Source organism: Capsicum annuum, chromosome 10 (assembly GCF_002878395.1).
Source record: "Capsicum annuum cultivar UCD-10X-F1 chromosome 10, UCD10Xv1.1, whole genome shotgun sequence".
Lineage (NCBI taxonomy): Eukaryota > Viridiplantae > Streptophyta > Magnoliopsida > Solanales > Solanaceae > Capsicum > Capsicum annuum.
Genome location: NC_061120.1, coordinates 216,303,984 through 216,330,586, shown reverse-complemented (window position 1 = coordinate 216,330,586; position 26,603 = coordinate 216,303,984). Strand labels below are relative to the sequence as shown.

The following is a 26,603-nucleotide window of genomic DNA, read 5'->3' as shown; positions in this document are numbered from 1 at the left end:
AAGAGCAACTCAAATATATTCTAGATAAAGGTTTCAGAAGGCCCAGTGTTTCTCTTTGGGGTGCACCTGTCCTGTTCGTATGAAAGAAAGATGGTTCTTTGTGTATGTGCATTGACTATCATCAGCTTAATAAGGCTACAATCAAGAACAAGTACCCTTTTCCTAGAATTAATAACTTGTTTGATCAATTACAAAGTGCAAGTTATTTTTCAAAGATAGACCTTAGATCTGGCTATCACCAACTTAAAGTAAGGGAATGTGATATTTCAAAGACAACCTTCAGAATCCGTTATGGTTATTTTGAGTTTTTAGTTATGTCTTTCGGACTAACCAATACTCAAGCGGCTTTCATAGACCTCATGAATTGAGTGTTCAAACAGTATCTTAATGTGTTTGTCATAGTATTCATAGATAATATTCTTGTTTACTCCCGTAGTGAGGATGACCACGCAGATCATCTTAGAATTATCTTGCAAACCCTTAGAGATCATCAATTATTTGCCAAATTCAGTAAGCGTGAATTATGGCTAGGTCAGTTGCTTTTTTGGGTCATATTATTTCAGCCGAAGGCATTAGAGTTGATCCCTAAAAGACAAAAGCTATAAGAAATTGGCCTAAACCTATCTCTCTGTCTGACATTAGAAGTTTCTTGGGTCTAGCTGGTTATTACTGTTATTTTATTAAAGGTTTCTCTTCTATTGCATCTCCTATGACCCGATTGACCCAAAAGAAAGTTAAGTTCTTGTGGTCTGATTCCTACGAGATGAGTTTTCAGGAGTTGAAGACTCGACTCACTTCATCCCCTGTATTAGCTTTACCCGATGGGATTGATGGTTTTGTGGTATATAGTGATGCCTCTAGAGTTGGCTTGGGTTGTGTGTGGATGCAAAGAGGTAAGGCTATAGCCTATGCCTCAGGACAGTTGAAATCGCATGAAAATAATTACCCAACCCATGATCTTGAGTTAGTTGCTGTTGTGTTTGCTTTGAAAATCTAGAGACATTATCTATATGGTGTTCATGTTAATGTGTTTACGAATCACAAAAGCCTACAGTATGTGTTCAATCAGAGGGAGTTGAATCTTATATAGAGAAGATGGTTAGAGTAGCTAAAAGATTATGATATGAGTATGTTGTACCATCTGGGCAAGGCCAATGCAGTGGTAGACGCCCTTAGCAGGTTGTCTATGGGCAGTGTGGCTTATGTGGAGAAAGATAAGAAAGAGTTAGCTCGTGAAGTTCATCGTTTGGCTAGATTGGGTATTAAGTTGATTGATTCTGCTGAGGGGAATATTTGGGTTCAGAGTAGTTCCAAATACTCTTTAGTCTGGGAAGTGAAGGAGAAGCAAGACATGGATCCTAGTTTGGTCAAACTAAAGGAGTCAGTTAAGGACAAAAAGGTAGAGGTTTTCTCCCAAGGAGGAGATGGTATGTTGAGATGTCAGGGTAGATTGTGTGTTCCTTATGTTGATGAGTTGAGGTAGAGAATCATGGCTGAAGCGCAAGACACGTGATATTCTATTCATTTTGACGCTACCAAGATATACCGCGACTTGCAAGAAATTTATTGGTGGAGTGGTATGAAGAAGGATATAGCAAATTTTGTAGTGAAGTGTGAAACTTATCAACAGGTTAAGGTAGAGCACCAAAGTCTTGGTGGTGTAATGCAGGAGTTTGGTATTCCCACTTGGAAATGAAAAGAGGTGAATACGGATTTTATGACTGGTTTACCTCTTTCGCGTCGGCATCATGACTCGATTTGGGTTGTTGTAGACAGGTTGACTAAGTTAGCACATTTCTTGCCAATGCATATATCTTATACATTGAAATATTATGCTAGATTGTATCTGCGAGAGTTAGTCAGATTGCATGGAGTTCCCTTGTCTATCATCTCAGATAGGGGTACTCAGTTTACTTTCCAGTTTTGGAGAGCTTTTTAGAAGGGTCTTGGTACCCAAATTCACCTTAGTTCCGCCTTTCATCCGCGGATAGATGGTCAGGCTGAGAGGACCATCCAGACCTTGGAGGATATGTTGAGGGCATGTGATCTTGATTTTAAGGGTAGTTGGGATGAGTATTTGCCGATGATTGAGTTTGCGTATAACAATAGTTATCATTCTAGTATTCAAATGGCCCCATTTAAAGCTTTGAATGGAAGAAGATGTAGATCACCCATAGGTTGGTTTGAAGTGGATGAAGGCACTTTGATTGGGACTGATGCAGTGCTTGAGGCTTTGGAGAAAGTCAAGTTGATTAGAGAAAGGTTGAAGATAACCCAGAGTCGTCAAAAATCGTATGCAGATGTGATGAGAAGAGATCTTTAGTTTAAAGTTGATGACTTGGTGTATCTGAAGATTTCACCCATGAAAGAGGTGAAAAGGTTTAGCAAGAAGGGGAAGCTTAGTCCCCGTTATGTTGGCCCTTATAGAGTGCTGAGCCATGTTGGAAAGGTAGCTTATGAAGTTGAGTTTCCTGTATAGTTGTTAGCTATTCATCCGGTCTTTCACGTCTCTATGCTTAAAAAGTGTATTGGTGATGCTGTTGCCGTAGATCCTTCGGAGAGCCCAGATGTCCAGAACAGTCCTTCATATAATGAGATTCCAGTTGAGTCCTAGATTACCATATCCGTAGACTAAGTAACAAAGAAGTTCCCTTGGTCAAAGTTCTATGGCGGAACCAATCAGTTGGGGGCGCTACTTGGGAAGCGGAAGTAGATATGAGATCCAAGTACCCGCACCTTTTCACTATAAATTTAGATCTAGCCGAAGGTATTACTTTTCCTTAATTCAGTCGCTTTTTAATCAAAGATTCAGCTGTATTGCTATTTCTATTATGAGTTCATGTATTCTATGAAGTACCCGAAAGTCTAGGATAAAGTAGAGTCAGTTTAGCAAGTTATTCCAGCTGTGTATCCTTAGTTTTCTCTGTATTCTTAGACTATCTAGCGACATTCTAGGACGAATGTTCCCAAGGGGGAGATATTGTAAGACCGCACAAGTTTCCTCGGCGTTAAAGCCTTCAAAGCGAGTTAAAAGAAGCCTTACACCTAGAATTTTAGCTAAGTGTTCAACACTTAGTTTATTTTTTGAGCCTTTGAACTTTGATGAATTATTTCACGACCTTCCCAACCTCTGTTTCTTGATTTTTTGGTTGACACATGATAGGGAAAGTCAAGAGTACATCTCGGGTGAGTTTCAGAATTTTTAAACGAGCTTAAGGGCATATTTGGTACGCCCAACCAGTAGCTAAAGGCGCTAAGCCCGCGCCTCCTAGGGTAGTCCCTCGGGATAGGCAGGGCATCACCCAGGGTAGTCCCCTGGGGTAGGCGGGGTGCAGCCCAGGATACTCCTCCGGGGTAGGCAGGGCGCCGCCCTGGGAACTCCCCCTGGGCAAAATTTTAGCCTTCAAGCCCGACTCATTAATCCCCAAAATACATGTTATTTCTCACAAATTGCTCAAGAACTCATCCTAGGGTTTCAACCCAAAATCCAAGAGAACTCAAAATTTAACCGTTAGTTTTCAATAATTCTCCAAGAATCGGAATCCCCGTACCGAGAGCTTCAAGAAGCACCCATCAATTGTACGAATAGCATCCCAAAAAGCAAGAATTCATTCAAGTCCATAATTCAAGGGATGTGAGGTTTGAACAAGAACAATTCTTCCATTCTTGTACCCAAAGAATTTGTTTTTATTAAAGAATTTCATGTTTTCAATTGTAGTTTATGCCCAATTTACTTTATTTTGGAGATTATAAACTTATGAGTTGTTCAAGCCTTGAAATTTCATGTTATTTTACTTACTTATGTATGAATTTATGAATTTGTACTATGAATTGCATATCTTTACGAGAAAATGATGTTTCCACATGTTTCTAAGATAAATGTCAATGTTTAAGCTCTATTATGAAATTGTGGTCATTTGAGTATATGTAATTATATATGAACTTGAAACTTGAATATGAATTTTGATTCTTCATGAGGAGTATGTTGTTAGTATGTTTTGATAAACAAGTATCTTGACTTTAAAAGAAAGAGTAATTTTGATCTCAAGTTAAGAAAGGAGTCCACATCATTTTGATTCAAGTTAAAAGAAAGCCTAGTTGGTCTTCATTACACCCTTTCTTATTGTTTAAGGTGGATTTTCCTAAAATTTCTGAGCCGAAGTATGGGAGTAGTACTTAGCACTGAATTAGAAGAAACTCTCACGTTTTGAAAGAGTCATAAAGTTCCCTGAGTCCTAAAGTTCTAAGTCCTTAAGTTTCAAAAGAAGTTTCCTATTTTCCTAAAGATAAGAGTATAAGTTTTTTTGTTAAGTTCTTGACTTAAAATTTCTCTTTCGCTTACAAGCTTCAAGAATAATAGGAGGACACAAATTTTAGAACTAAGTATGATGACTCACGAGATTTATGGTACATGTTTCATTATTCATGATTTATGAAGTTTATATTTTTGTTTTACTCAAGCTATGTGAGTCATCTATATCATCATGCATGATTTCTATAAAGATTGATGATATTGTTTTTAAGTATTGCATACACCCCCATATACTCAGTACATCCTCTAAGTACTGATCCACATATATGTTTATGTGCTAAATTGTCTCATAATATAGGTTAAGGTGCTCAGTCCAAGGAGCGAAAGTGATCTCCGAGTACCTTGATCTATACCTCCACAGTTGGTCCTCATGATTCGAGGACCTATTTTTCCTGATTTCAGTCATCATAGTAGTTGGTTTATTTCCTTTTAGTTAAGTATGAGCCAGTTGGGGATCTGTCCCAATGACTCTCTAGTTCTTGAGTAGTAGAGGCTTTGTCAGACTAGACTATTAGTTGTGTTTTAGACTTTTTCAGTGTTTGATATTCAGAATATATTTTTTAGTTATTTCAGTTCAGGTTTGACATAATACAACGTTGTTGTTTGATTTATTCATCCTAAAGTAAGTATTAGAAGTAGTAGCAGGCTCAAAGGGTTAGCTTTGGGCTACTTGTAGCCTTGAGCACCGTGTGACATCTCAGGATGAGATTTTAAAACATTATATTATTCAACTGTTGGGGACATATCTTAACTGTACATCAACACATTTTGACCCAAAAACATACACAATGACCCTCCATGTATCCTTTAAGGCTTCTGAAGAAGGTGTTCTGAAAGACTTCTACAGTGCCATAACTTTGAAGGTAGTGTTCTTGATCGAGCTCACAAAAGACCAGGAACTCTATACCAACTTCAAAGACAGCAACAACAAGCTTGGATACCAAATCGGCAAGCTGGAGGCAAGCTTGAAAATTATCGAGATTCACATACTACAGCAAGCCTCTAATCTTCTACAAGAAATGTTGAAAGCATGCTAAGGCAAGAAAACACAATCAATTAATCCATATTGCTAAGAAAGTGATGACACTCAATCTGTCTTTCAATTTTGTTTGTGGTTTCGATCAGGTCTACAATAGTGGACCTAATTTGAATCACAAACAAGAAGGCATGGGATGCAATTTAATATTCAAAATTTTTTGCCTTCATCTAGGTTACTTACTTTAAATGCAATTGCTATTGGCACAAGTTTTCTAGACTTACTGTATATCATTTGAACCCTCGATGTCCGTAAGGATACTTTCTTGGTCTTCTGCTATTTTCTATTTTGGTAATAATCCTGACCACGCTACCTAGTCGCAGCTCCCTAGCAAAGTGTTCATTTGCATTATTTTTCTTTCAGAGACACAATAGACAAATTTACATTACCAGATACACTTTCATATTTACACTTGATTCAGATTTCTTATGTTTTAAGATAATTTCATCGGCCAGATTCTCTAGAAGTTTCTTGCTACCCTATGTCTCCTCTTCAATTAGCTCTCAGATGATACAGTTTTTCATCAACTCCCCTTTCCCTCGCAGGCATTCTCCTTCGGCTCCATCTAGAGTATAATCATCTTCTCAAACAACCCTTTCATATAAATTTGGGCCAGGGTCTAATGCACACTTAAAAATTAAGTCCAATTGCTATTGGATCTCTAAAATGACACCAAATATTGATCCCTTATCAAAACTTTACATGCATAAACAAGAGCAACAACCGTCAATAATTCGTAACAGGGTATCTGCACCATCTTTATGTGCCTCTCAGCCTTATCAATTTGAACCCATCAAACTTAACTATACAATGCAGGATCTTGTTTGAATGATCAGTGCCTAATCGATTAAAAACTACATTAACAAAAATAGTGTACTTTGTGTGTGTTGTCCCGATGACCTTATCAGTAATACTTACTTAACTCCCAAATATATAATAGTGAATCCATCTGCACGCACCTTATTCTTCCTAGCCCATCTATTGCTTAAATTGAATGAACAGATGACTAGATAGTTGCAAAAGATGCCACATCTGTTTAAATTGTCAAATAATTGCAGACATCTATTACGACAGATGATCATCATGTTGCAACATATGACATATCTGTTAGAAAAATCAAACAGATATATCCATTCGTTGCAACAGATTGTCAATATGTTGTAAGTTATCTAACAAATGAAAAATATTTTGCAATAAATTATCCATCTGTTAGATTTATTTTAAAGCAATTTTCTTTCTTTCCGAAATACAATAAAAGATAAAATGTTGTATTTAGATCATTTTTTAATTTTACATATTCAAAAAGTCACCTATTTTATTTAATTAATTAAGGGATATGAATATTCGTGGCTTTTTCTTTGACGATTCGTACAAGAAGATTCATATTGAGTCCTTGTGGGAACTTCAAAGGCAGTTTGATGAACTCCAGAGAGATTTGGCCGACTTCAGAGCAAGGCTGAGGAGGGTCTGCTGCTGTCGGATGAAAATTGTCCGGTTGACAATAATAATAGTAATAATAATAATAATAGTAATGATAATAATAATAATATTAGTAATAATAATTAGGTTATGTTTTTTTCTTTTAGCGTATGTATGTATCTTCCTCCTTTTATATATCGGATCTACCCAAGAAATTCAAAAATCTGTGTTTGGTGGTCGACTTTGAATTTTTAATTCTTATTTAGTATTTAATTATCATTTTATTTATTTCTTATCCTCAACATGTCGACGGTTGGTGGTAGGGATTGAGCATTTGTGGCAACAGAGGTTAATTTGAAAAGACATGACTTTTCGATTATTTAATATGAAAAATGGTTCGTAAATAAATAATAAGGATGGTTATTGGATTTTAATAACTGACCGTGACTTTTTAGTCATTTGTTTTTAATATTTTTTATTATATAATAAAAAACTCAAAATATTGAATTAATTAACTTATATGATGATTTTGTAAAGAAAAAGGTTAACAATAGTGACTTTTTATCTAAAACACATTCAACAATGTTGTTGATGCATCAAATTTCCTATCTATTGCGACTGATGTATCAACTGTTAGAAGAAATCAAACAAGCTATTAAAACAGATCATTTATTTGTTACAACATATGGTATATCTATTGCAACTAATGATTTATCTGATGCAACAGATATACAATCTGTCGTCTGAACTCAATAAAAATGGTTATTATTTTATTAAAGAAACGATTATTGAAAAGGTGTTTTTTTTAATTTGTATAGTAAAAAAGTCATCAAATTTGGATTAATGATATGATGATAATTTTTTTTTAAAAAAAGATATATTATATGTTGCAACAGATAGATTAATTGATTCAATAGGTTCTCTATTTATTGCAATAGATGATCTATCTGTTGTAAATAAAGAGCTATCTGAAGCAATAGATATAAAATTTGTGGTCACAACTGAATAAAAAAGGTTCTTGGAAAGAACTAATTAATAATAATAATCTGAAAAATCATGACTTATCACAATATTTCTTAATTTAATTAAGTCATAATTTTTCACAGTAATAAAAAATGTAATTAATAAATGAAGGTAAACAGTTAGATTATATATGGCAACAAATAGATTATCTGGTGCTGTAGGTTCTCTATTTGTTGCAACAGATGGTATATCTGTTGTGACAGATGAGTTATCTGATGCAATAGATATAGAATTTGTTTTCACAACTCAATAAAAACGGTTCTTGGATGAACTAATTAATAATAATAATCTAAAAAGTCATGATTTATCACAATATTTCGTAATTTAATTAAGTCATAACTTTTCACAGTAATTAAAAATATAATTAATAAATGGAGGTGACAGTCGCGCCTTTTTGCCACTCATTCAAATTCAATCCTCTATAAATAGGTCCCTCCTTACTCAATCGTTCAATCAAATACACCCTACTCTATTTATTTATTGCATCTTGTCTTTCATAATACACCTTTCACTACTTTCTCTTCCCTGACTCAGGTAACTTTTTCCTTGCCAATTTGTAGAATATGTTATATTACATTCGGATAGTTTTTTCTTTACTTTTATTTTTACATTTTTTGTCACTTAGTATGTGTTCTAGCTATGAATGATCCAGTGTGGGACGTTGCCTTTTTACAAGACCCTGTGAATGAACTTTGGATGCAGGTTCGTGACCTGCAATGGGAACTTGGAGCAGTTAGAGCAAGGATGCTCCGTGAGATCTGACGGCTGAGGAGGGCATTGCTGCTACTTGTTGAATTTAGTGCAACTGGAAACTTCAACTTACTGATCACACGGGGAATAGAACAAGTTGAATTTGATTCAAACACTTGATGATAAGGGAAAGCAAGTTGAGTTGAAAAAGGACTTCTACGTAAAGAAGGAGTTTCACTTCTGAGTATATCCTGAAGAGTCCTATGTGTAGAAGGAGAAAGATTCTGCAGATTGAAGATGTCTATGCAAGATAGGAAAAATATAAATTGAAGTAATATTTGTTAGATCAATGAAGTTTTTGATGACTGACACATGAATGGAACTGTTACTTGACCTGGTCCAAGCATAGGAAGGCAGGTTTCAGGTTTTACTGATAGATGCAGACAAAGATTGCTGAAAGTCAGGAACGAATGAGCAAGCCTAATTATGATATACTCAAGCTACTGATCACGTGAGAAATTGAAGAAGTGGTTGAGTAAAATACTTGAAGATAAGTTGATTTAAAGAGTTAAAGTTTGACTACTACACTAAGGAGATAAGAGTTGGAATTGAAGATGGAGTCTCACTTGAAGTAGAACTCTATATTATGAGAGTTTTGATTAAAGGAGGAGTTTAAAATAGAGAATGACTCTTTGGAGAGGTGTGCTTAAATAGAAGATGCATCATTCAGAGTAATTCACGCACTTACAAAGCAGAAAAGCACAATCGATAAATTGACTTCACTAAGTGCTATTCAATCACTGAAGAAACACATTGAAGAACCAGGTCCTAAGTATAGAATTCAGCTAAGAGTTTTAGCTTTGATTTTTAGAGTTGTTCACTGTGTTTGAGCTATTGATGTAATATTAGTTTCAATGTGTTATAAACTGAATTAGGAGATAGTCTTCGAGTTGGGGAAAACTCAGACACTTTGGTAACGCATACCTTGGGAGGTGTGTGTAGTTAGGAATTAGAATTTATGATTCCTAGTTGTTGAGTTAAATAAATTAGAATTTATAATTCCTAGTTGTTGAGATATAGGGATCAGAGTTTATGATTCTTATTTGTTGGTTACAAGAGTTTTGTAATCAGTCGTTGTTGAGGCTTAGAGTTATTTAGTGCAGTTGAGGTTAAATCCTGTAGAAGTGCAGGTCGTGGTTTTGTACACCTTTTGAGCTGGGTGTTTTCCACGTAAAAATCATAGTGTTCTTTACTTTCTGTTTTACTGCTTTCTTGAAACACGTCAGTGGAACACGTCAAGCAACCCGTTCCATCGATAAGCAACAGTTAGGTGAAAATAAGATAATCAGTAGGGCACGAACTCTAACAAATAGCAATAGCAAGATTTATCTGTTGGGTTTGTGGCAGAGGCTGATTCATGTTGTTCAAAAAAGACTACTCATATGTTGCAACAAATAAACAGTTTGATGCAACAGATAATCAATCTGATGCAACAGATAACTAGTCTGTTTCAACAGATAACTAGCCTGTTGCACGGCTTTGACGTTTTAATTCATACTCCCTCTATCTCAGATTACCCGTCCCAAATTGAGATGACACATTGATTAAGAAAAATAATTAATAACTTGCCTAGTTTACCATAATACCCCTATTAAATGGTGTTTATATTTTAATTTGAAGAAAAAGTGATTAATGCAAAGGGTAAAACATGGAATTCTTTTATCTCTTCTTGATTAATGAAAAAAGATAAGTAAAATGAGAAATCAATTTAGAAAATTTGGGATGGATAATTTGAGACGGATGGAGTATTTAATTTTCATTCTATCTATTATCTTCTCAACAAACATGTCGACGATTGGATGTAAGAAATTTTTTTGAATCCAGTAGCAACAGCAAGAGTTGAAACATATTGGTTATCTGTTGGGTTTGTGGCAGGGGCTGATTTGTGTTGTTCTAAATAGATTAATCATCTGTTGCAACAGATAATTAGTCTGATGCAACAGATAACTAGTCTGTTGCAACAAATTACTTATTTGATGCACCAGATAAGTGATCTGTTTAAATTGTGTGCACTTATGTTGGATTCATAATCAGGTTCTATCCATTGTTGGAAAAACAGTAGTAACTATGTACCCAGATGACAAATTTGAATAAAAATTATAATTTTGCTTACCAAAGTCACCTATGAAGCAATGCCAAAGTGGAAGTGATGTAGGAAACAAAGTTTGACCTAAGAAATTGGTCAGATAGCAGCAGTAGCGGTAACAACAACAACAACAATGGTCGACAAGAAGAAGATGAAGATGATGATAATGAAGCAGAAGATGATGAATAAATCAGTAACAACAATGAACAACAATAGTCGTGAAGAGAGAAAAAACAACAACGGATGAGTACAGAGAGAAACGTGCCTTTTTTTCCTCTGTTTCCTGTTATATGAACTAACATTTGAATAAAAGTGTAAATTAAAAAACTTGTGGGTTATTTTCAAACTTTCCCAACTTTCTTAATCCATAATAAAGTAATTGTCTCCTCCACTCAATACGTAAGACTTGTGTCACCTACACCTCATTTTAAAACTCTTTTGTTACCTACAACTCAAAGCCAAGATTAATATTGGAGATTTTCTTTTTAAATTAAAAAAAAAATAATTCATACGCTAACCTCATAGGTTTCACTGGTTGCTTGTCTACTTCTCTTGGTATACATATTTGTATTTGTATGGGAATCAAGTAAATAGAAAAGCACACAAATTAGGTCACCCATCCTTTTTACTTGGGAGAAAAATTTCACCGTAAGAAATTTATGCCCAAATATATATTTGACAAAATGACTCAGTGGCAGTGGCGGAGCCAGAATTTTGGTTAAGGGTGTTCATATTTTTAGAAAAAGAAATGGGTCATAAAAAAATATTGTAAATGTATATTGAAGAAGAAGAATCTTTGAACCAAACTAATCATAAAAAAACATAGAGGATAACAAGTTGAAACATATAATATAAATAAAGTCAACAAAGCAAATTTTATTAATAAAAGCTTGATTAAAAAATATAATTACAAGTGCATTCAGCGATGCTTCTTCCCTTGAAATGTTTCTATAATACACTCATTAGAAATATTCTTAAATACTCTTTTTTCTACATAAGGCACCATGCAACCATCTAAGAATTCATCAACCATTCGATTCTGCAAATCATTCTTGATATACTTCATTGCCGAAAAAGCTCTTTGAACTGATGCAGTGGCAATGGGTAGAAGCAAAGCAAACTTCACTAAAAGAAATACAAGAGGATAGGTTAAATGCTTATTTATCTCAACCAAATTTCTTGAAATTTTCCCAAGTCCGCCTAAATTTGGAGAATCTTTTATCAATATCACAAACATCAATAATATAATTAACAAGTTGATTCTCAAGAACCCTCATGTTGAACTCATCAAAGTCATCAGGATATAATTTAGCCATCACCAATATCTTTTGGATGTCAAAACTAGAATATGTATCAATTGGATTCAAGCAAGCTACACCATTAAGCAAATCACTTGTCACCTCATTAAAATGGTCATTAAGTTCTTGTAGTTGCCAATCAACAATTTTATAAAACACATTCACACGATAATGGTGTAAAGTAGTATAATCAACTACTTTACGTCGTGATCTCCCTAAGTTAGCATATGGCTCATCATAATTGGGTAATGGAATACTATGCTTAATACAAAATGCCTCGACCTTTTCTTTGAGAGAATCCCAACCAACATTTTTTTTAAATAGGATCCTATTCATTATCTCGTAATGCTTACAATCTTGTATTTGCTATTTTTACGAGAATCATGGCATTAGCAATATCCTGTTTCTTTTTCTGTAATGACACATTAAGATCATTTGTGATTCCTAAAACATCAGTCATCAAATGCAACAAGAAAATAGCCTCAAAAGTTTGACAACTTCTGAGAAATCCCGATGCGCTAGCTTTTTCTTCTGAAGTACTTGCATTTTCAACAAGAGAATCAAGTACATCAACAATGGAGACAAAGTTATGAATAAAGTTTCCAAACGACTTGTAGTGAGATCCCCAACGAGTGTCACCGGCTTTAATAAGACCAAGTTCTTAATTCAAACCTCTACCCATTTCTAGCTCACCCATATCTAATGCCTCTTGGAGTTTTTCTTTTTGAGATTCTCGAAATTCATCTGCACGTTTACAGAAAGCCCCCAACACATTCAAAATATTTGAAGTCAATAGTACAAGTTCTCCTACTTGAACACACCTTTTAGAAACCGCAACAAGAGTCAATTGAAGTTGATGAGCAAAACATTGAACCGAGTGAGCCGATCTACTTTCTTGTCTAATTAATGTTTTAAGACCACCTAACTCACATTGCATATTGCTTGCCCCATCATAACATTGCCCTCGTACATAAGCTAAAGTTATAGAATGGTGAGCAAGTACATCCACAATTACTTTCTTTAGAGATAAAGCACTAGTATCTTTAATATGAACAAGTCCAATAAATGCTTCAATCACAAATTCCCTTCTATAAACATATCATAAACAAATAGCCATTTGCTATTTGCGTGATACGTCTCTTGATTCATCAGCTAACAAAGTAGAGAAGTCACCATCTAAATCCTTTATTATAGCTTTGATTGTTTCAATCTTACACGCAGTCACAATATCTTTTTGAATATCATGAGAAATCATTTCATTATTTTTTGGAGCTTTTTCTAACACATAAGGTTTAATGTCATCACATCTATCCGCAAGCCAAGAAAGTGCTTCAAGAAAATTACCTTTGTTAAAGGATGATTTACTTTCATCATGACCGTGAAGTGCTAAGCCTTGATTTAGAAGAAATCGGACCACATCGATTGAAGCATTAACCTAACTCGATATTCATTCTTACTTTCCTCGTCCAACTTGTAAAATGCAGCCTCAATAGATTGTTCTTCCCTCATAAAATCTTCACACTTCCTTTTTGATTGATCATGAATGCTATTCAGAGGACCAATATGTGTTGCAAAGCTATCTTTTCTGTACCAATTTCTAAATTCCTTCGTCGAAAATGTATTACCACCACCTTGATGAATGCTTTCTCCTTGAAATAAATAACAAGGCAAACAATAAGCTGCATCTACACTTATACTATATTCCAACAAATTAGAATATTCATCAAACCATTTAGAAACAAAACGACGTGGAGTTCCAGAAAAGTCTGTTTGAGGAAACTCATGATCTCGAGGCTGGCAAGGACGTTTTAGAATGTATGCCCTTCTTATCTCATCACGAATGTTCGGAGGATAACTCAAAATCGGAGGTCTTTCAGCGGGGTCAACCTTTAGATCATTTACATCAAATTTTTGTCTCTGAGAAGACTGAGATGGTATTTTTATTTGATCAACATTTTCATTTCGTCGGGATTTATTTTGAGACGTTGAACTTATTTTTTAAACTTTACGAAACATTTCTCCAAGCTCATTGAAACCTCAAACTAAAATAAAAATCAAGCGCATCACACTTATTATTCAATTTCAACAAATAAAAAAATTATGAATACTTGAAACATTGTCCCATCCTCCTAAATAATATTAACTAGCAAATTATCTACTAGATAAAACTAGAATATTAAATTACTTAATTCAAAATCAAAAAAATACACAAAAGCAAGTTTAAGGGGAAAAAAATTACACTAAAAGATAAGAAGAATTGAAGAATACCTTTTTACAATTCACACTCCAGTAGTCGATGAAGAAAAATTATAATGATAACCCGTTGAAGCTTGAAGACTTTAACACTAAATTTCAATTTTTTTTTAACAATAAGTTGGAGAAGATTGTGAATTTGTGGTGAAGGAATAGAAAAGTTACACTGTGCAAGGGTTAGTGATAGTGAATTGAAGGGAAAAGGGTGGGTTTAACACTTTTAACTTCAGAATTTAGTTTGCCTATTCTTTTTAAAATTAACAAAAGAAGTTTGTTTAATTATTTTTTCAAAAAAGTCAGCCTTTACTTTATTGTAGCAAAACAATAGCCCCAAACTCTCCTGGGCTTTTTAGTTGGGCAATTGGGCTTCAGCCTTCATGCCCAGAATTACACTCCGGTCCAATCCAATTATCCAAATACTTTATACAAGGATATGTTCCTTCTTTAAAAGGGAGAATAAAAAGCAAATGCATCTAGTGGGGATCAAACCAACGTCACCAATGCGAATTTACACACCCTTGACCATTAAGCAGTGCACCTTTAGCTTGGTAAGGATGTTCAACAGTATGTATATAACCATATATATATCTATATTTTAACCTATATACCTGAAATTTTTTTCCGACGAAGGGTGTTCATCTGGCCATCCTTCGCAAGCCGTAGCTCCGCCCCTGCTCATTGGACCCCTGTACTAGGTCAGTTTTGTAAGTTGGACACTTCTACTTACATGTTTGTCATCTCGACCCCTGAACCCACTAAAAAACTATATTTTAAACTCTTTGACCGTTGACTTTGCCTATGTGGCATTAAAATGCTAACTAGGACTAGGAGAATGATTACACTCGTCTGGGGTGCGAGTGGGGGTCAATTTTTGACCAATTTTATATTAAAATAATTTTAAAAAATAATAATAAAAAGAATTAAAACTTTTTTTTTCCAGTTTTTTAATTTAAAAATATTTTTAAAAATTAAAAATTAATAAATTTAAAAATAAAAAATAAAAAAGCCCCCCCAACCCCCAACCCCACGCCACCCCAACCCCCCACCCCACCCAGCCCTCATCCTAGCCACCCCCACCCCAACCTCGTCCAATCCCCCCACCCCACCCCCAACCCCTCTTCACCCCACCTCATCCCAGCCCCATTCAGCCCCCTCCCCACCCCACCCCAGCCCCATTCAGCCCCTTTCCCAGCCCACCCTAGCCCGTCCAACCCCTTTCCACCCCACCCCATCCCCATCCAACCCCCCTTCCCAGCCCCAACTCCACCCAGCCCCTCATCCCCTTCCCCTCTTCAACACCACCTTCAATTTAAAAAAAAAAAATTCTCTCAATTCATTATCTTTTCCTTTTTTTAAAATTAAAATTTAAATTTGAATCTTTTATATTTTTAGGGATTAAGCTTGAAAAAATTTAAAGTTTTTGTCAATTTGTTATAGCTATTCAAATTTAAAATTTGAAAATTCATTATGTTTGTCTATATGAATTTATATTTAAAATTTTAAATTAGTTGGAGAAGAATTTTAATTATTTGAAACAAATTTGATATTTAATTTGTGAGCAAAAATAAATTAAATAACATTTTATAATTTAATTATTTGGATATTTAATTTAAAACATGATTTTTTAAATTTTTCTACAATTTATAATTTTTTTATTTAATTAAATTAATTTTAATATTTAATTTGTCATGTAGCATTTTAAAAATGACTTGAAATTTCATGAAATACTTGAAAATGACGTGGCACACGTGGCAGCTGACGTGGAGGAGTGTGTTACACTCTCCAAAAATGTGTTTAAAATATTATTTTTTAGTAGGTTCAGGGGGTTCAGATGACAAATATGTAAGTAGAAGTATTCAACTTACAAAACCGTCCTAGTACAGAGGTCCACTGAGTCATTTTGCCTATATATTTTAACGAAAATTCTTAGAAAAATTCATATAATCATAAATATTAGAAAAAAATAGTGAAAAAACGATTTTGTCTTGAACAGGATTAGAATTGGGATGCGTCTGTGCATAAGCAGTGTCGTTCTAAATTTGTATTGTTTTATTGGATTTGTAGATAAAATTTATGGTTTTTTTTGTTAGAATAGGATTAGAATAGGGTTGTGGTTGCGCATTAGCAATATCGGTCCAAATTTATATTGTTTTATTGGATTTGTAGTCAAATTTATATTGCTTTATTGGATTTATAATTTAAATAGAATATGCGAAAAGATGATTTTGTCTAAAAAGAAGATTTTTAGTGAAGGGCAAAAAGTTCAAACGTGATTTATAAGGTCCTTCACACTTTTAAGATAATAGAGATAGAGATAGAGATAATACGATATGTTAAACCAACTTAATAGACAATAATATTAGTCTTTCAAAGAATCTTTTGAACCTTGATAATATATTCATAAAAAGCAACAAAAGAAATATTAAATAGGGTTTCTATTAAATATACTTTTTGAAGTTTAAACGTATATTTACACCTCTCCAACTTTAATAAAGTATTATCAAAAATCATAACGAACCGAAGTTTAATTTATCAAACTACTAAACTGATGTGTATAAATATGATATATGTTATCTACTTTCAAATATCGATTACTGAACCACTGAATTCAAACTTTGAAATACTGAATGCCCACCCCTAATTGAAGTATCATAATTTGGACATAGTGATTAATTTTAAGATTATTTATCTAATTTCGAAATAGTTAATCTCAAAATTAATTATCCCATAACTTATTCCAAATTCTAACCAAACGACCTCTTACAATATACTGTTATGTCTTCTTCCTCCCAGTCCAAATAACTAAACCCTCCCTCCATTGCCACCACCACCACTCCGCCGTATCTTCCTCCATCAATTTCAGTAAGTTTCTCTTGTTCCCTCGATAATTTATGTTTGCATTTTTCTGATAATTTATGTTTACATTTTTCCTTTGTTTTATGGAAGAAGTAGAAGTACTAGTTAATATATTATTTTTTTATAACTGCGTTGTTCGGGCCAGCTTTCCAGCTTGTTTAACTAATTCCACGGAATAACTGTCACTCTGCTGAGGCTAGTAAAAAATACTTTTTTGAATAATCGTGTAATTCAAGCTAGCTTACCTGCCTGTCCAACTAATTTTGCGGAATACCTGCCACCTAATAACAACAACACAATAAGTACTGGGTAACGTTGGTCATCGAGACTACAACAGATGAAAAGAAATCATCCATTGATAGAAGTGCTAGTAAAAAATATAGAACTTTTTGTTATAACCGCAGTGTCTGGGGAAGCTTGCCGGCTTGCAGGCCTCCACTTATTCCACGGACTAACTTCTACCTAATACCAGGAGCATAATACATACTAAGTAACTCTGTCCTCTAAGGCTACGAGCCTAAGACAGATGAAAAGAGATCACCTAGTGATTTTTTCTTGAACCTGACACAAAATCTACCTTTGTCCCAGAACTCCCAGTCAAGATTTTGTAAAAACTTGTGGGACTCTATAGCAGAGATGATGACATTGACATATAAATTTAAGCAATGTACTGAGTAAAGATATAAAAAAACAAACAAAAAATGAAGACTTTTACCTTTGAAATTTCAGTAATTCACTTCAATGAGCTGAAGATACAGTTTTGTATTTTTAAATATTTATTTTTGTGCATTTTGATTAATGGGGTGCTAAAAGGTTCTCTTCACGGTGCTAAAATGTTTTTTATGTGTCAACAGCAAGAACAACATAGGCGGTGTAACCCCACAACGTGGGGTTTGGGGAGGGTAAAGTGTACGCAGACCATACCCCTACCGTAGAGGTAGAGAGGTTGCTTCAGATAAACCATCAACTCAATAAAAAACATCTGAATTTAAGATTTTCTTTCATTCCTATGGTTGGATAATCACTAGTTGGTAAGACTAATTGCTAAGACATCTGAGTTCTATAGAATGGCTGCTGCCAATGACTCAAGTGACTTGTCTTCAGAGATGGAGGTGGATGCATTTAGACGTCTTTTCCCTTTGCGCTATCATGAGCATCATCTTCTTAAATCTGTTTGACCTGATGCCCGAAAGCTTGGAAGTGCTAGAGATTCAACAATAGCACTTGGTTTGGCTAACTCAACTGATCAGTTGTTATTATATTATCTTTTCTAAGGAGTTGTCCAAACTTAAATTTGTATTTTCGCTGCAGGTGCCGTTGCCTCTGCTGATGGATCAGCACTGGCAAAGATTGGCTCCACTGTAAGTGTATCTTTTGTGCGAATCACTTCTTAGTCGTTGTATAGAAGCTTCCATTCTTCACTCGAATTGCTTCTAAGTTGATTGGTTATCTTGCATCAATCACAGACAATGCTGGCTGCCATCAAAATGGAAGTCATGACACCAATGGTGGAATGTCCAGATGAGGGATCCATAGGTAAAAAACCTCTCACGTCTCAACTCTTATTATTTCATTATCCATATAGTTTCTGGTTATATATATGATTCTATTTTGGTTGCAGCTATCGAATTCCCCATGCCTCCCATTTGTTCTCCCTTGGTTCGGCCTGGTAGGCCTGCGGATGTAGCATCAGTAATTTCAAAGCAGCTGTCAGACACTATCTTGAGGTATGTAATAATAGCTTGCAGATGCCTCAAACTTGGAGTCCTAAGTATTTGTCATCATCTAATTCATTATGCGGACTTTTTTTTTTTTTTAACTGAACATGTTATATGGTAGTTCTTGTTTTGTTTTTATAATTTTCCGTACGTCTGATAATCTAATACAACACGACAAGTTATATTTAAGGTCCAACTAGGCCACTTATAGCCCTACAGCAAACATCACACTCTAATCAGGAAAATACTCTTGCTTCAGGAATCTTGTCTGTGTTTCCAGACTTCGTAGGGGTTACAATTTATTGATAAATGAATAGTAGCAGCTATCATTACCTGAAAAAGGTTCCGAAAGAACTTTACATCGCAAGAGTTGATGTATCATCGAAAGAACTATCATTGAATCAACCATACCTCAATCCCTCTAGTTGGTGGTCGGCCATATGAAAAATCTGAATCCATTCTCTCTGTTTGGGACATAATCACATCTGTTAATGCCCCTCCTACGAAAATATTTCTACCAAGAAGCATCTCCAGTTGTTGAGAAAGTTTTAACTTTTCTATTATTTTCGTAAGGGTTGAAGTAAAAGAGAGATACATTATTGTTAGTTTTGTTTTCCCTTCCCTTTGTAGCCATGACCTTCCTCTTGAACACATTAATGAAGTAAATGAAATTGTGCTCTTTCTAATAGCTAAGTTTTAGATGAGATGATCACACATTTCAACCACATCTTCTTCATATTTTTTTTTTTTAACTTTCTGAGAAGGATGCCTCTACTATCTCCTTAATGAGCTATGGAAATGTTTGCAGTTCTGGCATGATTGACTTAAAAGAGTTGTGCTTGGTTGGAGGAAAAGCTGCATGGATGGCCTATCTGGTAAGTGCTAACGAATATGAAGATCTTGTCTTCTTGCATTTTTTCCATGATAGGAAAAGGAAAAGTTTGTTCCTTAATGGCAGAGGTGGGTGCAAATTGAAAAAAAAAAAAAGTTTGTTCCTTAATTGTATGTTAATTGAAGAGTTGAATCGCCAGAATATGAAACTATGGAATCCTTGGCAATTTCTAGGTTACCATTTATGTTGATCTGGACAAATACATTTTTCCCTTATTCACATATTGTTGGTATTTATTCCTATTGTCATATAATATTTACAGTACATTTACTGTTTGGATGCTGATGGTGCCCTGTTTGACGCTGCTTTACTATCTGCAGTTGCTGCCTTTTCGCATTGTAAGTTTGCTATCGCTTGATTGTGACATTGAAAATGGACCGCATGTTAAGATAAAGTATCGCAAATAAGGTTTTCGATACAATGGTGAACAAGGGTATGAGTTCTCTTTATGATGGTAGAAAGTATCTTATATTATCAACAGATAACGGAAAATACAAGCTTCGCCAACAAGTAATAAGATGAAATGTAAGAGGGCCAGCTGTCCCTGCAAGTTCCTCGGGCTATTAGCTACCATGTTAAAGGAGCAATGATGTCCAATCTCTGCAACAATCTGGCCGGCATATGTCATGTAATAAACCTTAAATGAAGGCCAGTCATGAAGACAATAGAAAGAAAGAGAGGAAGAGTGCACATGTTAGGTGCAGTCATGTGATTTTATTTTAATATTATTGAGGTCGCAACCTTCCCAGGAGGTCAATTGCTCCTTTTTTGGGATGAGGGGACGGTGCTTTTCCTCTTAAATGTTCAATATTGTCTGCACTGAGTTATGTATTGCTATACATGATTAATTTGGAAAACTTGATTCTTAAGTGTTCATGTAATTTTACAAATAAACTGGATTTCTTGCAGTGAACATTCCAGTAGTGTCTTTGAATGATGATGGGCAAATAGTTCTCGTTTCTGAGGACACTGTCCAATTGAAATTGGAGAAGGAGCCTGTGAATAAAGAGAAAAGAAAACTCAAATTGAACTCTCCACCATTCTCCTTAACATGCATACTTGACAAGAACTACATCCTCGCAGATCCTACAGCGGAGGAAGAATCTATAATGGAAACAGTTGTAACTGTGGTATTGGATTTGTCTTACCAGCTTGTTTCACTTTATAAACCAGGTGGACCAGTTCTTGGCCATACATCTGGTATCCAGGTTAGTTTGCATCATAATATTAATGCTTACCTAAATGAGCAGCAAGGTTTCTTCTTCTTTTCTTTTCTTTATAAGGCACATTTGAGACAAACATTGAGATAATTTTTTGTTCAGCTTTGTATTAAAATTGCAGAAATAATGCTGTTTTCCTATGTTGTGTGATAGTTTCAAGAAAACGCTATGGATTGTTACTTTGATATGTCACTCATTATGAATACAGTAGGACAGATCTATGCTGTCACTCGTTAAGATTGCAAAAATGGCATAGGGTGCGTGTCGGATCCTTCAGAAGTATTGCAATTTTGGAGGATCCAACAGGGGTGCGGCAACATTTTTGGAGAGTCCGAGAAACTTAGGGATAGATAAGGGAGGATTTATTCCTTTTTCTTTGTCTCCCAACACCCCTCCTCCATAGTTTTCTTTCGTAAACTTTTGGAGTTGTGGTTTCGGATGGGGGAATCACGGAGTGGATGGGTAAAGTATCCAAATTCATGTCCTTTGTCCTCTATCTCCTAGCTTCTCTCTGTATACCGGACGAATAGTAAGTTTGTCCGCTTTGACTGATAGTTGATAGATAAAAAGGGATTTTGCCCATTTTAGGTGCTTTTGTCATGAGTAGTCAGTCACCAATAATAGATTGTAATGGAATGGGAGTTTGGTTTCACATATTGTTTTGCATCTGAATTACACCGTAGAAGTTAACTGAATAATGGATTTGGAAGTTCTTTGATAAAATAATTTTCTCCATAACCATGGGCCTGAAATGGTTTTCTGGCAACGTGCTTCAAAAGGTGATCAAACCCACTAACGCGACATCATTAGGAGGTAGAGTTTCAGTTTGTTTCACAAGTGAAAGTATAAACGAAAGAAACATAGTAAACATTACCATAGGAGGTAGGACTTGAGGCAAAGAAAAGATACTCACACCTCCACCTCCAGTTGCGTGGTTGGTAATACAAGTTACCAAGAGCGCAAAGTGGGGAGGTTGCATGTTAACAAACTTGCATAGCGTTACATATGTAACTGATCTGCATGAAGTTAGCAATTGATCTGAGAGACGCTTTAACTAGGCCTTTTGCTCTTCTAATGTAAAAGGTAGCCGGCCATTCGTCAAGGCCCAGGAATCCGCTGGACATCTCATTGGATACCCGCATCCGATAGTTATACATCTTGAAAGATTACATACGTAACTGATCTGCATGAAGTTAGCAAATGATATTGGAGACACATTTTTCCATAGTTCCTTATTGATCGTGCAGTATCTACAGCGCTTCCCCAAAATATTCCAGTAACTATTAGTTCAAAAGATCATATCTTGACCGCTTTTTTACAAGAAATGTTTGTTCTATTTTCAGGATTGCGTCGCGCTAAAGAGCTTCAGAATGTCTTGAATGAAGCAATTTCTGATATGGAGATAGACTAAAGGAGATTTTCCTTCCACCATAGCATTCAACAGCATGTTCTGGCTTATTTAAATTTGGGACATGGCCATTATAAAATATTCATTCCTAGAAAATAAAAAGTTTTTTCTATTAAATTATCTTTAATAAAATAATCACTTCAAAAAGAGAATTATCTGATAAAGATTTAATAGTAGCTATTTAGTACAGTAAAAATTCTTCATTTTTTTAATAAAAGATTTATTTGAAAAAGAGAATATAATTGATATCTTTTTGAATTGTCTGAAATACAGTATCATTTATTTAAAAACAAAATAAAAAGGTTAGATAAATATCTTTCCCAAGTGACATTGCTTAATTTTCTTTCTCTATCTTTCCCTTTCTTGCTTTCTTTCTTTCTTTCTTTCTTTTTTTGGTAGACGGTTAAAGGTTTCTTTCATCTACTACTATCTTGCTTTGTTTTTGTTTTTTTTTTCTAAAGAAAATAATTAGTATGATTATTTTATAAGACAAAAAGAAAAATATTTAGGTTAAATTGTTAAGAAAAAAATATTTAGCCCACGTATCAATTTAAGTGCCTTATTATTTCTCTTATAAATAACCATAATCTATTATAAAAGTAAATTGGAAACAACTTCACAATCTCTAATTTTTTTTAATTATTTTTGTTCCATTTTGATTTTCCTCTTAAACTGATAAATTTGTCCTTGGGTTTTAGTGACTTACATTTTCACAATGTTTATTTTTCTTTTATCCAAAAATAAAACAAAAGCCATCAAAGTCTCAAAATTCTTTCCTTTCCTAGTTATCTTTTTTTATATAAAAAAAAACTTTTCTGTGAGGTTGAAAGAGATACACTTTTTTTTCTTTTGTGCCAAATAGAGATAGGGAGATAATAGATGTAAAAGTTTGGTGCTAAATACATGCAGACAACTGATGTAAAAGTGCTTTTTGTTTTGAGTTTTTGCATAGGCTAACGACCGGTTGCATTTTTTATCTACTCCGTATTAAATTACTTACTCCTTAAATACATCACATGCTCATTAATTCTTCAAATTCTTAATCCACCAACATAAACCTTATTATTCCTTTGTGCTACAATCCCTATACATCAATTAGTTTAATTAATGAATTTATTTAAAAGTTAAATTTATATATTAGTGGTTACCCTATATACTTGAATACATTGGTTCATACGAAAATTATTGTCCAACTTATACTTGGGATTTCAACTATCAATATTTCATAAAGTAGTTAAAATGGCATGAACATTGCAGAATGCACATAAACTGTCACATTTTTTTTTTTTACAGCTTCCTCTTGTCTCTTTTTTTCCTTTTCTTTTCTACTACTGCACCAGTTGTTCTTCTTTACACTTGTGGAAAATAGAACTCACTTGTTCCACATATTTAAGTTTTTTTCTAGAGTAAAATTAGATGGATATCCACGTCAAAAAACAAAAAGCATAACCCAACAGTAGTATGTTTTTGGATTATTTCTTTTTTGGCAACAGGGGTTATTTGTACACTGTACATAAATAGTAGTACATTGGTATATGTGGACCATTCTATATGCCCTATGATATTAATACAAGATCAACCGTAGTAATTTTTAGGCCTTATTATAACAACTAGTTAACTGCAGTAAAAAACAATACGTCACTAAATTTTAAAATAATAGGATATTAAATTTTCAAACAATAATAGTGAGTTTGATAAAAATTAATTTTAATAAAATATAATTTCTTTAGATGACGTTTCAAGATAACATTAGAACTCACATAAGCTTATATAATCTATTGAAATAAGAATAGCTCCCTACTATTTAGAAAATCTCTTTTAACATAAAATTTGTTCAACAAATGAATATTAAATATCTCATTTAATCCCTTTTCATCTGAAAAAACTTACAATCAAGAAAAGCTTATGATTAATTATAGAGCCTAAACTGAAAAAAATTGCGTAAGAAAAAGTATTATGTAATAATGCCCGCTTCACATTTCAATTGTTGTAATAACTTTAAGAATTAATAAAATAACTGAAGTATAACACATCAATCAATATATATATATATAAAGGAGGATTAGAGGGATGCTGATGTGGCATACCTCAAAAGTGAGGATTGACACTTCTTTTTTTGTCTATTTTTTTTTGACACTTTTCTCTTATTTTTAGCTTATAAAATTACTTTAAAATAAACACTTTCTGTTAATTACCCCTCTTTTTTTTTTTTCAATTTGGAATACCAAAGTTCACTATTAATTAAGTCACTAGTGAATCATTTATGCCATCAAAATAATAAGACTACATGAAACTCAATTTAACGTTTGATACAACAAAAAAATGGGTAATGTGGCTTTTAATTGGATGCTAAATGCTACAGTATTTTTATGCTTCCTCTTCTCATTCATTCTTCTATTTAATCCTCATTTCATGTGATGAATATTTAAGCATTCCTAATTGAAGATTGTTGTCACTTTTATGCGTGGTAATAGGTATTGCATTTTGCTATCAATAGTCTTAAAATTTATCCATTTTCTTGCTATTAGATGTGATTTATTTATATATTTTTACCTTTATCGTCTTGAAGTAACAGATTATCCATCGTCTTAAAATTTATCTATATATATGAAATATTTTTATCGTTAAAAAATAAAATCATAATTTGAAATTGCTGACAGTGGTTTGATGAATACCAAAAATCTGTAATTCCCTCGGAAAAAATTGCCCTACGCATTGGTGGTTGAAATTCAGCAAATTTATTATAAGTTGAAACATGATGAGTACTCAAACTGAATTTTACTTAATCAAATATCAAAGGCTCTTTCTTTCTTCTCTTATGCTATTTATTTATTTATTTATCCCTCCTTATCATGTTGATATAGCATGTTATCCATCATTTCTAAATTTATTAATAAAATATATTTATATTATTGTTATTGTTAACAACAGTTTGATGAATACCAAGAGCATGTCGTTCTCTTGGAGAAAGTTGTCCTATCAATTGATGGTTGAAACTCATTCAAATTTATCATAACTTAAAATATAACGTGAACTTGAGAACTTAAATTGTATTTTGCTAGTAAAAAAATCGAAAGGTCACTTCTTTCTTTCATTATACTATATATATATCTATATCTATATATTTATAGATACTGCTTTGAGAACATGAACTCCAAAATTTTAAAGTAGAATTACTAAAATACCCTAAGCCTAAATAATACATTACTTTCAATTATATAAATTAATTTGTTTAAAAAAATATATACAACAAATATATAGCATGATTTAAACAGATTATTTATAGTTTCTTAATTATCTACAAGAAATATAGTTTCTTAATTATATACAAGAAATATTTATTGTTGAGAAAACAAAACCAGAATTTTATTTTGGAAAGATATTATTTGTTGTTTGCTTCCATAGAAGTTGAGAAGAGTTATAGCCAAAGTTTGATTCGAAGTCAGAGAAGTTAGAACATGGTTTTTCTCCCTTTAGATTTCATCCAAACATTGCTTTCTTATTTCTTTAAAATAATGAAATTAAGTTTATCTAGATTTGTGCTATTCTTATAACTAGTTTAGGTGTACGCGTCTTGCGCTTATACCTCACTTTAATGAGTTCAAATATTACACTAAATAGGAAATTTTTTAAAATAATAAAAAAGAATATAATAATTAAATTTAATATCTTTAGGACAATTTATTTATTAAACCTAACTTTTACCAAAAATATTTTTAAAAGTTGATCGACATTCATCTACCATCTGTAAATTGCAACAAAATAATACAATGATAGAAACATCAAAATAATACAATTAAATCTAATTTTTAAAATTTTTTTCTCAAAGTCGTCCGACACTCATCTACCACCTGTAAATAATAACAAAATAATACGATAATAGAGATATAAAAATAATACAACTAAACCTAACCTTTACTAAAGAAAATTTCTCAAAGTTGACCAACATTTATCTATCACCTGTAAACTGCAACAAAATAATACGATAAAAGTGATATCAAAACAATACAATTAAACTTAAATTTTACACACAAAAAATTCTCAAAGCCGATAAACTACCACAAAATAACTAATAGAGATATTACGATAATACAATTAAACCTAGCATTTACCTAAAAAAAAATTGAAATCCAACTCGCATTCATCTAGCATCTGTAAATTAAAATAAAACAATAAGATAATAAATATATCAAAACAATACAATTAAACTTAACTTTTACACAAGAAATTCTTCAAAGTCAACCGACATTTATCTACGACCAGTAAACTATAAAAAAATATATAATAGTGATCACAAAACTTTGATTTTAATCCAACTAACTCTTGTCTGAG

The 26,603-nt window shown here is 33.5% G+C and overlaps 3 protein-coding genes across 3 annotated transcripts; 1 reads left to right on the top strand and 2 right to left on the bottom strand.

The window, feature by feature from the left end:
- Window positions 1-11,545: 11,545 nt before the first annotated feature.
- LOC124887900 lies at window positions 11,546-12,260 on the bottom strand. Its single transcript, XM_047397827.1, has 2 exons — window positions 11,858-12,260; window positions 11,546-11,751 (listed from the first exon to the last, which is right to left on the bottom strand). Exons 1-2 carry the CDS (start codon window positions 12,258-12,260, stop codon window positions 11,546-11,548), a joined length of 609 nt encoding a protein of 202 aa, XP_047253783.1.
- Window positions 12,261-12,273: 13 nt separating this feature from the next.
- Window positions 12,274-15,409, bottom strand: LOC124887899. The gene is made up of 4 exons (XM_047397826.1): window positions 15,284-15,409; window positions 13,360-13,811; window positions 12,618-13,012; window positions 12,274-12,566 (listed from the first exon to the last, which is right to left on the bottom strand). The coding sequence occupies exons 1-4, from the start codon at window positions 15,407-15,409 to the stop codon at window positions 12,274-12,276; spliced, it is 1,266 nt and encodes a 421-aa protein (XP_047253782.1).
- Window positions 15,410-16,920: 1,511 nt separating this feature from the next.
- LOC107843764 (exosome complex component RRP43-like) lies at window positions 16,921-21,554 on the top strand. The gene is made up of 7 exons (XM_047397385.1): window positions 16,921-17,039; window positions 18,345-18,394; window positions 18,500-18,569; window positions 18,655-18,760; window positions 19,560-19,626; window positions 19,906-19,981; window positions 20,553-21,554. Exons 3-7 carry the CDS (start codon window positions 18,503-18,505, stop codon window positions 20,951-20,953), a joined length of 717 nt encoding a protein of 238 aa, XP_047253341.1. The 5' UTR covers window positions 16,921-17,039; window positions 18,345-18,394; window positions 18,500-18,502; the 3' UTR covers window positions 20,954-21,554.
- The last annotated feature ends 5,049 nt before the right edge of the window (window positions 21,555-26,603 follow it).

Excerpts from the sequence above, each read along its gene's own strand:
- LOC124887900 (XM_047397827.1), bottom strand. The coding sequence starts at position 12,260 with ATGAATAGGATCCTATTTAAAAAAAATGTTGGTTGGGATTCTCTCAAA. Across the intron at positions 11,752-11,857 it reads TAATTATATTATTGATGTTT|TGAAGTTTGCTTTGCTTCTA; the intron begins GTGATATTGATA and ends TATTTCTTTTAG.
- LOC124887899 (XM_047397826.1), bottom strand. The coding sequence starts at position 15,409 with ATGGGGTGGGGTGGAAAGGGGTTGGACGGGCTAGGGTGGGCTGGGAAA. Across the intron at positions 13,013-13,359 it reads AAGAATGAATATCGAGTTAG|AAGGGAATTTGTGATTGAAG; the intron begins GTTAATGCTTCA and ends ATATGTTTATAG. Across the intron at positions 12,567-12,617 it reads CCAAGAGGCATTAGATATGG|CCGGTGACACTCGTTGGGGA; the intron begins GTGAGCTAGAAA and ends GTCTTATTAAAG.
- LOC107843764 (XM_047397385.1), top strand. The coding sequence starts at position 18,503 with ATGCTGGCTGCCATCAAAATGGAAGTCATGACACCAATGGTGGAATGT. Across the intron at positions 18,570-18,654 it reads TCCAGATGAGGGATCCATAG|CTATCGAATTCCCCATGCCT; the intron begins GTAAAAAACCTC and ends TTTTGGTTGCAG. Across the intron at positions 18,761-19,559 it reads CTGTCAGACACTATCTTGAG|TTCTGGCATGATTGACTTAA; the intron begins GTATGTAATAAT and ends AAATGTTTGCAG.